General features: G+C 42.1%; 1 protein-coding gene across 1 annotated transcript; it reads right to left on the reverse strand.

Annotated features, from left to right (window-relative positions):
• Window positions 1-222: 222 nt before the first annotated feature.
• Window positions 223-1,700, reverse strand: LOC132226580 (F-box only protein 31-like). Its single transcript, XM_059681161.1, has one exon. The coding sequence runs from the start codon at window positions 1,698-1,700 to the stop codon at window positions 279-281; it is 1,422 nt and encodes a 473-aa protein (XP_059537144.1). The 3' UTR covers window positions 223-278.
• Between the last annotated feature and the right edge of the window lie 11,491 nt (window positions 1,701-13,191).

The following is a 13,191-nucleotide window of genomic DNA, read 5'->3' on the forward strand; positions in this document are numbered from 1 at the left end:
TTACATTTCCACCAGCAATGTATGAGGGGTCCAATTTTTAAACATTCTAGTGAATGTTTTTTATTTTATCTTTATACAACTCATTTTTTAAAATATATTTTATTAATTTTTTACAGAGAGGAAGGGAGAGAGATAGAGAGTTAGAAACATCGATCAGCTGCCTCCTGCACACCTCCTACTAGGGATGTGCCCGCAACCAAGATATGTGCCCTTGATCGGAATCCAACCTGGGACCTTTCAGTCCGCAGGCCGACGCTCTATCCACTGAGCCAAACCGGTTAGGGCATGGACTGAATGTTCTTGAGCATCTCCAGGAAAGCCTGCGGGGATGGTGCCTCCACATTCTGGAAGCTGTTCTGTACTCTGCCGCACAGGAAGAAGTATTTCGCCTCCAGCCAGATGAACCCGAAATGGTTCTCGTCGAACAGGATGAAGACTCCAGGGAAGCGCCCGTGGTAGGCTAAGCCAGGTAAGGTAATAGTGTCCACGCCATAGAAACACATCCTGCAGGTGGCGGGGTAGTTCTGGTCACTGGAGCGCACGCCCGCAGGCAGAACAAATGGGACAGGCTGCTCCTCCAAAGCTGCAGCCCCAGACTCCCCGGCGCTTTCCTCAGTCCCGTTTTCTTGCTGCTGCTGCTGCTGCTGCTCCCGGATCACCTGCTCGTCAATCTCCCGGACCACGCGGGAGAGCTCATCGAAGTTGCGGAAGATCTCGCCATCTCGCAGCTGGATGCGGCGCAGGAGGTGGATCTCTAACGTCTTCTTGGAGATCCCCGCGATCTTGGTGACCCTGGCATACTTCCCATGGAAGCTGAGCATGGCGATCTTTAGGCCGAAGGCATCGTAGTAGTATTGGAAGAGGCCTGGCCTGATGAGGTCGTCCGGGTGGCTCGGCGGGAGGTAGAGGCGGCGGTAGGTCAGCCAGTTATACTGCTGTCTGTCCTCCAGCACCAGCCCCCCCTCTTCCCTAAGCCACGTTGGTAAATCCGTCCCGTGGTCTGTGTTCTTGCACCGGGTGGTGAACCTGTCCTTCCGAATCTGTATGTGGCGCTTGTGGGGCCTGCTGTCGAGGCCTTCCATGCACTCCACCGCGGCTGATTTCCTCTCCGTCAGCCGAATTCTGAACGAGGGCTTGAAATGTATTGGGCCACCCACATGGGTGTGAAGGGAAGGCCTGTATTTCCAACCAGTAATGCATAAGCCGTCCACCACTACATTCACTAGTGTTCTATAGTACTCATTATCTAGCTGCCACAATCCCAAAATGTTTCTGTATGGGAACAGCTTCGCATAGACTTCTCGATAAGACATACCGATCATCTCCAGGTTCTGCAAGTTTGCACGAACGCCAAACTCCTCCTGGCAGCGCTGTCTCCAGATGCGGTCGATGTGCAGGATGTGGTGGAATTTGGTGCAGGCCTGGGCCAGTCTGGGCAGGTCGGTGCCGGGAACCCAGGTGAAGATCTCCACCAGCATCTCCACCGGCAGGTCCTGCAGCGAGCAGTGTGGGGCCGGCATGGGGCTCGCAATTCCTCCACTCCCCGCACAGCACCGCGCTGCCACATCCCCCTCGATGTGCTTTTTTGCTGGGGCCGGCTTGCCATCGGCCGCTGCCATCTCAGCTGGGCGCTGGCGCTTCTTAGGACACCGACATCCCCGTGAAGAGCCCACGCTGCAGAGGCAAGCGCACGCCTCCATGCCTCCACAGGTAACAGCCACCACAGTGTGGGCCGCTGTGCCTCAGCCAGGCTTTAAGCTGGCTCCTCCCGCCCAAGAGTCCAGCCACGCCCCCAGGACCTAACCACGCCCCCTCTCAGAGAGGAGCCAATTGTAGGACTTTAAACCCATAACCCTTTCCCAGTGCCCCCTCCCTGTCCTCCCGCCCTAGCCCCAGGCAGTCACTAATCTGATTTCTGTATGGCTATGCCACCAGGGATATGCCTATGGGTGGGGGTGGGGATGGGGGGGGGCGGACATTTCACATAAATGCAGTCATAATATCTGGTCTTTTGTGACTGGCTTCTTTCACTTAGCATAACATTTTAGAGTTTTATGTATGCTATATTCTAGTGTATGGGCATACCACATTTTGTTTACCCATTCATCAGTTGATGGATATTTGGGTTGTTTCCAGTTTGAGGCTCTTATGAATAACGCTGCTATGAACATTGTGTACAAGTTTTTTGTGTGAACATGTTTCCATTTCTTTTGGGTATATACCTAGAAGTGGAACTTCTAGGTTATGTGAACTTGAAAAACATTGGGTTAGTTCCTATAATTCTGAGAACATACTTGATTTATATAAATATTTCATTTTACATATACATATATGTTAATAAAGTTTGTTTTGATTGGGGGGGGAAAAGGAAAAAAAAAAAATAAGAGGCAGGCCCTAGCTGGTTTGGCTCAGTGCATAGAGCGTCGGCCTGCGAACTGAAGGGTCCCAGGTTCAATTCCAGTCAAGGGCACGTGCCTGGGTTGTGGATCCCCAGTGGGGGACTTGTAGGAGGCAGACAATCCATGATTCTCTCTCATCATGGATATTTCTCTCTCACTCTCTCTCTCTCTCCCTCCCTCCCTCTTCCTTCCTCTCTGAAATCAATAAAAATGTATTTTTAAAAAAAAATAGAGCCAGAGACATAGAAGCATCGAACAGACTGTCCAACCTCAGAGGGAAAGTGGGGGCAGGGATGGGGGAGGAGGTAGGAGATCAACCAAAGGACTTGTATGCATGTGTATGAGCATAACCAATGGACACAGACAGTAGGGGGTGAGGGCATGTGCTGGGGGGGGGGGGGTGCTGGGAATGGGGGGAAAGGAGACATGTAATAATTTAAACAATAAAGAATTTAAATTAAAAAATAAAATGTTAAAGAAATATAATATTGACACAGAATAAAATATGGAGAATGAAAAATAACCTATGCTTCTGTCTCTTCCCTTATTGCAACAAATGAAAATCACATCCTCAGGTAAACGTCTAACCAAGCCCCTCAAAACCTCTTTTTCCCACTGTGGGAGGGGTTATCACATGCCAGATACATAGGAGTCCCTGCTTGTAGGATGGGCTTGTTCAAGGATCTTCAAGCACAGGACTGTGATCAAAGGAAGACTCCATATTTGAAGGGAAGTCGGGATATGGGAGTATTGGGTTTGCGCTTGCAATCCCTCACCCAAGAAAAGGAATCTGGGTTCTATTGGGCAGGAATGCTGAACAAAGCAGAACTCTACAGTCTGGTGGATTCAGTCTAATTGTTTACTGGTTATGTTTTTCTAAGAGAGGCTATATACCATGCTGCCCAAGACTGAGGTCCCCAAAGTCAGTTGGGCTTAAATTTCAGACTTAATTACAGGATGTGAACTTGGCTTAGTTACTCAGTATCTGTAAAGCTCAGTTTCCTCAACTGCAAAACAAAGGTGGTAACTGGTTAAATTATGCACATACCGACACTTAGCACAATGCCTGCTACATAGTCAGGACTTACTAAATGGTAACCATCAATATTATTTGGCCTGTGCTCCAGGGGGCCTGTTGTCCTCTAGCTTGCCAGGTAAAATATCATGCAGAGGCAATGCAGTTTTGAAAGAAGGCTACCAAAAATTTCACGATCTCCCTGTCATTTCATTTTTCATGTCAACCCAGATTTAAATTGAAGAGGGTGAAGCCGTCATTTGCACAGTTCTGGGATTGAAGATACGGTTTTTAGTGTGACAACTCTTTCAAAGAAACCTATTCTTTATGTTTCGGGCCTAGAAGGCTACTCCGTTAAGGAGGAGTAAGCCACTTACAGCAATTTAACCACGTGTGGGAGAAAATCTCAATGGAGGGTAGACATCTTTGAACTCAGTTAAGCCTTTAAAAGCAGTTCAATCATTTGGCTTCAGAAAATCTTTTTTTTTTTTTTTTTTAAGAAAAAGACTAAATATTTCAACTTTATTAATAACCGATCAAATCTCAAAACACATTCCAGTCAAGTTATCAATCATTAAAAAGTTTATCAAAGATCTATATATTTTTTATTTTTTATTGAATTTATCAGAGTGACATCCTATATAATAAAGAGCTAATATGCAAATGGTCGTCACACCCTCACACCCTCGTGCTGGGGCCAGGGACCTGAGACCAGGCCAGAGGACCTAAGGTGATGCCCCCCCACCCCAGTGCCAGGCCAGGGGACCTGAGGCTGGGCCCCCGCCTGGCAGGGCTTGACAGGGAACCTGAGGCTGCATCCCTGCCCCGCGGGGTTTGAGGGGGTCCTGAGGCTGTGCCCCCTGCCCTGCGGGGCTTGATGGGATGGAACCAGCAGGGTCTGGGTCTCACGCAATTTTGAGGCATGTGTGGGTGGGCGGGGACTTGACTCTGGTCCCGCAGCATGCCCCAGACTCTGACAGGAGGAAGATTTTCATATACATGTTTTTTTCATCTCTGACACATCTACAATAGAGAAAGGACAAATAGCAATATTAAAATATTTCCTCTAATTAATTCCCTTTTAATGTGCACAAATTTCATGCACCAGGCCACTAGTTGGTTAATAAAATTATATAGGTTTCACGTGTACAGTTCTGTAATACATCATTTTGATATTGTATTGTATGTTCACCATCCCAAGTCAAGTCTCCTTCCATCACCATTTATCCCCCCTTTACCCTCTTTTACCTCCCCCACCTCCCTTTTCCTCTGGTAATCAGCATACTATTGTCTGTGTTTATGAGTTTTGTTTTGTTTTTTTCTTTGCTGGTGGGGGTTGAGAGTTGGATGAAAAAAAGAAAATCTTTTAAGTACAAGTGCAAATAGCAGCTTGGCTTCCCCCTAACCCCCCGGATTTATTAATACGTTTTGAGATATAACATATGTATGTTCAAGGTATGCAATGTGATGTTTTGTTCATGTACATATTGTGAAATGATTACACAGTAAGATTAGTTAAAATCTTCATCACTTCACCTTTTTTTGAGGTGAGAACATTTAAGATCTACATTCTTTTTTAATATCTTTTTTTTAATTGCTTAAAGTATTACAAAGAGTATTACATATGTCTCCTTTTTTTTCCACCCGCCCTTGACAATCCCCTGGTCTCCCCTACCCCCCAGTGTCTTATGTCCATTGGTTATGCTTATATGCATGCATACAAGTCCTTTGGTTGATTTCTTACCCACCCTTCTCCTGCCCTCCCACCCTCCCCGGCCTTCCTGCTGTAGTTTGACAGTCTGTTCGAGGCAGCTCTGCCTCTGTATCTATTTTTGCTCATAAGTTTATAATGGTCTTTATTATCCAGAAATGAGTGACATCATGTGGTATTTTTCCTTCATTGACTGGCTTATTTCACTTAGCATAATGCTCTCCAGTTCCATCCATGCTGTTGCAAATGGTAAGAGTTCCTTCTTTTTTATAGCAGCATAGTATTCCATCGTGTAGATGTACCACAGTTTTCTAATCCATTCATCTACAGATGGGCACTTAGGCTGTTTCCAGATCTTAGCTATGGTGAATTGTGCTGCTATGAACATAGGGAAGATCTACATTCTTAACAGCTTTCAAGTATATAATACAGTATTGATAACTATAGTCACTGCACTGTCCATTAGGTCCCCTGACTTACTAATCTTACAGCTAAAAGTTTGTACCCTTTGGCCAACATCTTCCCATTTCCCCGACCCTCCAGCCCCTGGCAAGCATTCTTCTCCTCTCTATTTCTATGAGTTTGGCTTTTTTTTAATTCCACATATGTGAGATCATACAGTATTTGTCTTTCTCTGATTTATTTCACTTAGTGTGATGCCCTCAAGGTTCATTCAAATCATTATAAAAAGCAGGATTTGCTTTTTGTTAGCTGAATAATATTCCATTGTATATATACACTACATTTTCTCTATGCATTCATCCATCTATGGACACTTAGGTTGTTTCTATGTCTTGGCTATTGTGACTAATGCTGCAATGAACTTAGAGGTACAATATATCTCTTCAAGGCAGTGATTTCATCTTACTCACACATATACCCAGAAGTGAAATTGCTAGATCATATAGTAGTTCTAATTTAACCTTTTGGAGAAACCCCCATACTGTTTCCCATAGTGTCTGCACCAATTTCTATTCCCAGCAACAGTGCACAAGCGTTCCCTTTTTTTTGCATGGCCTGACCAACACTTGTTGTCTCTTATCTTTTTAATACGAGTCATATAACAGATATGAGCAGTTTGGCTTTAGCTGTTGCATTGTTCTTCAATTTGCTTTTTCAATTATCTCATTCCATTGTTTACGGTAACAGTAATATCTGTATCCTAGAGGTAACTCAGTAAATACCACACTTTGTGACTAAGAATTGAACCATTACCCAGAGAAATCACTTCACTGACACACCAGTGCAGGGGCGTTTATCTGTTATCGTCTGAGACATCACAAGCTCTAGGAGGCTGGTGCTTATCTGGGAATCCCATTTAGCACACTTCACTCCAGTGGTGTGTCTATGGCCCTTTCACAGTTTTGCACGGAGGCCAAATTTAGTAAGCCCTTTATTGGAATCAATGCCCTTGATTGACCTAGTTTCCCAAGCAGTTTGGAAATGCTGAGTTTTCAAAAAGCATTTGCAATGTAGGTGTGTGCAAGGATGTTTATCACGCCTGTAGTGAGACTGGTGGTAGCACCAGAGAGGATGGGGGAGGCTGCTTTGATTGGGAGAGGCGGGACAGAAAGGCAACGGAATGAACAAGAATAGCTTCATGGTCACACTCTGAGGCCCAAAACTGAATCAGCCTCATTGCAAATTCTTCCTCTGCCCTCTACTAGTTTTGAGAACCTCAGAAAGTTTCTGAACCTCTCTCACCTCAGGGTCCTCCTCTAAAGAATATAGAAAACAGTAGTATTTATCTTATAGGTAATAAGTTCACTCATGTAGAGCATTTAATACAAAGCTCAAAGCTACCATATATATAACCTGATAAATCTTTCAAATGGAAATAATGATAGTTCTTACTTCATAGGGTTATTGTGGTACTAAGTGAATTAATACATATAAAACCCTTAGGCTCAGTTAGTATAAGTGCTTACAGCAACAAGGACTCCTCGTCCTATTATGATACGTAATTATAATCCTCTACTTTGCAGAAGAAGAGGGGTTAGTCTGGGGTTGAAGTGCTAACCTAATCAGCAGTTTGAACTACATAAATTGATTTGGGATCTGAAAAACTGGCCATTTCTTATGGTGCAACCTAATTATTTAACTTGTACCTCCTTTCATTTAAACCCTGTCTCAGAGAAGCAAGTGGAACTTTGCCTGTTAGATATGGGTAATAGCACGGGATTGTACTTTTAAGGACAAGCCCCTCAGCCTGGGTGTGTCTATGTATCTGTTGATGTCACTCCTGTGGCATTCATGTAGCTGCCACCAGATGAGTAGTGGTGTCTTATTCTCAGGCTCCACAGGACAGCCAGCTGGGCTTTCCCCGGGCATGGCAAAAATACAGCTATATGCAATACCTAGTGTGACTACCTTCACTAATTTATGAATTCTTTGTAAAAATAAAGTAGTATGTAATTTAGAGTAAGCTTTCTGATATTTATTTTAAATAAAAATGAATACATGGGTCTATGGTTACACCTCTCTTAGACTGAGTGGTTGAGCTTTCTTTGTTTAGAATAAACTTGGTTTCTATATTCTTCTCTAATAAAAAAAACCTTTTAGTTTTTCATTTACATTTCAAAAGTCAAAAAGATTTTATGTAGCTCCTCATGACTTTAGAATCAGAATGTCTTGCAGTTAGTTTATCAACAATTTTTAAAATATATTTGTATTGATTTCAGAGAGGAAGAGAGAGATAGCAACATCAATGATGAGAGGGAATCATTGATTGGCTGCCTCCTGCACGTGGGACCGAGCCCACAACCCAGGTATGTGCCCTTGACTGGAATTGAACCTGGGACCCTTTGGTCTGCAGGCCAACGCTCTATCCACTGAGCCAAACCGGCTAGGGCAGTTTAACAACAATTCAATTATCAATTTGTCACTGATATGAGATGTAGGTGCCCCTTGTCCACTTATTTCTTCATTGCAGTGGAGAGGAACCTACACGGTTTTGTAATTTTAAAGTCTGAGTTTGGATTTCAGTATCGCTCAGCCTCAATAATTTTTAATTTAAATTCTTCATTATTTAAAGTATTACATATGTCTCCTTCCCACCCCCCCCCTCCACGACATTGACCTCTCCCCAGCCACTCCCACCCCCCAGCACATCCTCTCATCCCCTATTTTCTGTGTCCATTGGTTAAGCTTATATGCATGCATACAAGTCCTTTGGTTGATCTCTTACCCCACCCCCTCCTCCCTTCCATGCCTTCCTTCTGAGTTTTGATGCTCTGTTTGATGCTTCTATGTCTCTGGCTCTATTTTTGTTCATCAGTTTATGTTCATTATATTCCACAAATGAATGAGATCATGTGATATTTGTCTTTCTCTAACTGGCTTAGCATAATGCTCTCCAGTTCCATCCATGCTGTTGCAAATGGTAAAAGTTCTTTCTTTTTTACAGCAGCGTAGTATTCCATTCTGTAGATGTACTACCTTTTTGCAATCTACTCATTTACTGATGGGCACTTAGGCTCTTTCCAAATCTTAGCTACTTGTGCTGCTATGAACATAGGGGTGCATATATTCGTTTTGATTAGGATTTCTGATTTCTTGGGATAAATTCCTAGAAGTGGGATTACTGGGTCAAATGGGAGTTCCATTTTAATTTTGGCGGGAAATTACATACTGTTTTCTACAGTGTCAGCCTTAATAATTTTTACTTGCAGGAGACAACATTCATAAGATTGTTCTGAAAATTTAATTCAATAATGTAGGCCAAGGACAAGTCACATAAAATGCCTTGATTCCTGTTACTTCTCTTCCAATAATAGCTAGAGTTTGCTGTGTACAAGTCACTGTGTATGGAACTACTCATGGGAGCTATTCAATAATGTGTATGGAACTATTCAATAACTTGCCTAAGAGATGACATCAACATTTCAAAACGAAGACCTAAACCCAGAAAGTCAAACTCCACAGCCTATATGCTAAACCACCACATCACTCAAGGAAATGATTTTTTCAAAAAGATATCCCAAGTTTATTAATACTGTGTTGCTTTTACTTACCAAATGTTTAGAACCTTATCAACTAAAAGGCTTCGAGAAGTGGTTCTCAACTAGTTGTGCAAAGAAACCCCACGGGGTCTTATGACTTTCTTTTTTTAAAAAAAATATATTTTATTGATTTTTTACAGAGAGGAAGGGAGAGGGATAGAGTTAGAAACATCGACGAGAGAGAAACATCGAGAGGCTGCCTCCTGCACGCCCCCTACTGGGGATGTACCCACAACTAAGGTACATGCCCTTGACTGGAATCGAACCCGGGACCCTTGAGTCTGCAGGCCGATGCTCTATCCACTGAGCCAAACTGGTTAGGGCTCTTATGACTTTCTTAACAGGTCAAGTGGTGAGTCTAAAGCTCAGGCTACAAACTCATGTGTGCAAAAAATCACATTTCACTCATTTTTCTCTATAACGGGACTTAACTTTCTTTCAAGTCCCATTCAGGTGGGTGGTAGAATGGAGTCCAAGTCATCACAATCAATTATGAATCTCTCTCACTTCTCTATCATTCCTGCTCACCAGTGAGGGCAAGGAGGAAACTAAGTCCTCTATTGTCACCACACTTTTATCTGCTGAGATATACATCTTCCTGGCTGATTGGTGATCATCAAAGCCCACAGACATGGCTCCATTTCAATTACATCTGAGCCCTTCTCAAAAGCACAGGATAAATTTGAGTGCTCTCTCACGCCATCGGCGGCCATGGGAAATTCTGGGGTACTGTTTGTCTTACAACCTTTCTACTGAAATCAGCCGCAGTCATTCCTACTTTTTGTCAAACATGGGCTAGACAGATTTCCAAAGGGTTGCCACTTCTCTAGACTCTACCTAGGGAGTGAAACAGAGATCCCCTTTCTTCTCATAGTTCCCAAATCAGTGGTGTGCTGGTAAATGTTTATCAATCAGTTCTCCAAGAGGAGAAGTCTTGATTTGTTAAAATTTCCAATGTCTGCAGTATAAAGATTCCCTCCATGGCCAATTTCAAGCTCTCAAAGTGAGAATATTGACGGTGCCACAGTTGGTTCCCACGAGCAGGTGCAGCCAGCTCCAGCACACCATTGCCCCAAACTAGCTGATCTCAGACTTCTAGCCTCCAAAAATGTGAAAAAATAACTTTTTGTTGTTTAAGCCACCCAGTCTGTGATACTTTGTCACGACAGCCCTAACAAGCTAATACAATATTTAAAAAATATATACCCATTTTCACAAGGCCAGTAGGTATGGGATGGTCCTCAGACTTTTAGAACTTGACTTCAGACACTAGGAGTGCCCCTCCCTCTGCCCCCCAGATTTCATAGTGCACCTCTGCTGACCTCCAACTGCAGCCCCTGCTCTCCTCGGCCTGAGGGCTTTCTCATCCCTTTCTTCCAGCAGCAGTTGCCAGGGCACTTATGCTATTAATGCTTATTCACTTCCCTCCCCATCCCAGCATCCTTCAGCCAGTGACTGACAGTGCTCCCCAACCCTTGGTGCTGAGATATGAGCTCCCAGAATGTTCTCAGCTGTACTACGCTCCAGTTAGCCAGCATGGTAGCCGGTTTAATAATACACCTCTTTACTGGATACTTCTCTGATTAATCTCCAGAGTACATGCATTTTCTGTAGTTGTTTTCAATATGAAAAGCATCCTCTGTCTTTTCTCTAACTTCTCTTTCAAGTCCCATTCAGATGGGTGGTAAGATGGAGTCAGTGGAGAGAATGCTTGAGGTCTGGACAAAAAGATGACAACGCCATAATACGCCTGTAAGGGTTGGCCCTCCTGGCAATTTGGCCACTGCCCTAAATTCCTGTATCACTTGCTTAAAATACTAAGTTAAAATAATTTCTATTCCTCCTGGAATCCCTCACCTTTTTAAAAATAGAGCAATTTTATCAAATAAGCTAGAAATAGTAGTAATTACAATTATTGAGTTCCATGTGCCAGCACTAAGTGCTTCACATGCTTAAAATTATTTCTCACAATAACCGTTTGAGACAAGGTATTATTATTCCTATTTAACATACTCCCTAATTGGTGCTCAGAGTAATTAGGCAACCTGCTCAGGGTCACACAGCTAAGAAGTGGCAGAATCAAGATTCAAACACTCTTGGTCAGATTCAAGCGTATAAGCTGTTAAAACAAACACTGATGGATATTTCTTTTTCTCAGCTTCTTTGTGGCCTTGTTAAGATTGTTAAAGAAAATCTATTATAGGAAGACTTATGGAAGTTTACTCATTCAGCCAGAGAAAAATATGGTAAGATACTCTAACACATTTGATCTTGTATCATCGCCACGTCTGGATTTGAGACACCTTGCAGAGGCCACAGAAAAGACGAGTTTTAAAGTTAACCAATGCCTTGGACCCATGGAAAACCAGAAGGCAAAGATAGGGCAAACACTTTTTAAAGCAGGTGGGCAGAGGGAGAAGCTTACAAGACTTATTACAGTTTTCTTTTAATTAATGCACCTGCAATAAATGATACATGGCTGTGTGTTGGTGTTGTTAACACACATGTAAACACATAACACGCACACACAAACCATACACACTGTTTTATTGTGACTTGGGTTTATCATTATTAAGAACTAGGAGTTTAACAAAGGGAACCTGATGCCAGAAAAGAAGAGGAAGACTCGCTTGCTGGATATGCTGACCTTCAGAGAGAAGAAATGGAAAATAGTTGTCATAGAAAATTTGAAAATTCGTGACGCATGAGTGAAAAATGATCTTTCTCCTTATATGGAATTAACAAAAAACAATTGCTAAATGTCTGGTAACTTATTTTTCAATTTGTGATGGATTTAAGATTAAGTGGATGATTACCTGAAGAGACACTGAGATTAATGTGTTGTGCATGGCAGAAAATACCTGTGCAAATTTTGCTTGCAGTTTTAATAAATGAGTGAATGAATGAACATAATCACAGTTTATAAAATGAGGATCATCAGATGTTTTTCTAGGAGCTTCTCTAATCACAAGTATTTAGCTCTTAATTTTTATTTTTATTATGTTATTTCAGTAATGACTAAAGAACTATTGGTATATTGGTATATTAGTCTCTACTATTCTGTATTTTTATGTTTATTCAAATTTTTAAAATCTGAATGAAAATTTTTTTCTTGATCCCCACATTTTAATTCTAAATGGAAGAAACTGCCATGTTCTTAGAGCATGGATCAGTGCTGTTTTTAACATCAGCTACCATTCACAGTAATTAATTTATGATTAATGTAGGGCTATTGTTTATGCCAGATTATACTCCCTAGTTAGTAAAGCCCTCCAGATGTTTCATCTTGCAAAACTACAAATTAAAGTTTCTAACATTATGGGTTCTTTGGAACCAAAAGTGTGAGTATGGTCATACAAACCAATTTTCAATTTTCTTTGGATTTTCCATAACCTTAACGGCTTTGACCTAAATAATTTTTAACGGGAACAGCGAATGCAACGGTACTCATTGTGGGAAAAATTTTTCTGAGTGATAAGCCCAAACCATGACTATACTATAATGTATGAATATAAAGCTTCTATATTTTTCCACAATGTGTGGCATTTTACATTTAGTTTAGATTTTTCTTCTTGAAATTATAAAACTTTAAGTTCTAATTCATCTTTTTAAAAAATTACTTGAAGCACGGTAGGAAATCTTTGATATTGGCTGCACATTCATCCAGGAACCAACCTTACTATCTTTCCTTTCATCAGTAATTAACGTGGGTCCTTTATCTTTGCATGGCCTGACTCATACCTGATAAGATCTCCGATTCATGGTTATACTTATACAGTTTGCACCTATCAGGTAATTGATTCCACTTTCTGGAGTCGCTGAGTCACAATACTGTAGTCACAGACTTTTTTGCTTTACCACATAACGGAAGCAGACAAATCATTTCAGCACTCCTGCCCCAAATGGCCTCTGTGTGAGCTAAATGTAGGTCATCACACATAGACTATGATGCGAGATGCCACGATTTCAGGAAACACTGCCTCCTGCTTTCTAAAACACACCTTTTTCTCTCACTGTTTTAAAGATAATTTGCCTTCAACACAATGGAACATTTTGAATTACATA

The sequence above is a fragment of the Myotis daubentonii genome, chromosome 2, assembly GCF_963259705.1.
Source record: "Myotis daubentonii chromosome 2, mMyoDau2.1, whole genome shotgun sequence".
NCBI lineage: Eukaryota > Metazoa > Chordata > Mammalia > Chiroptera > Vespertilionidae > Myotis > Myotis daubentonii.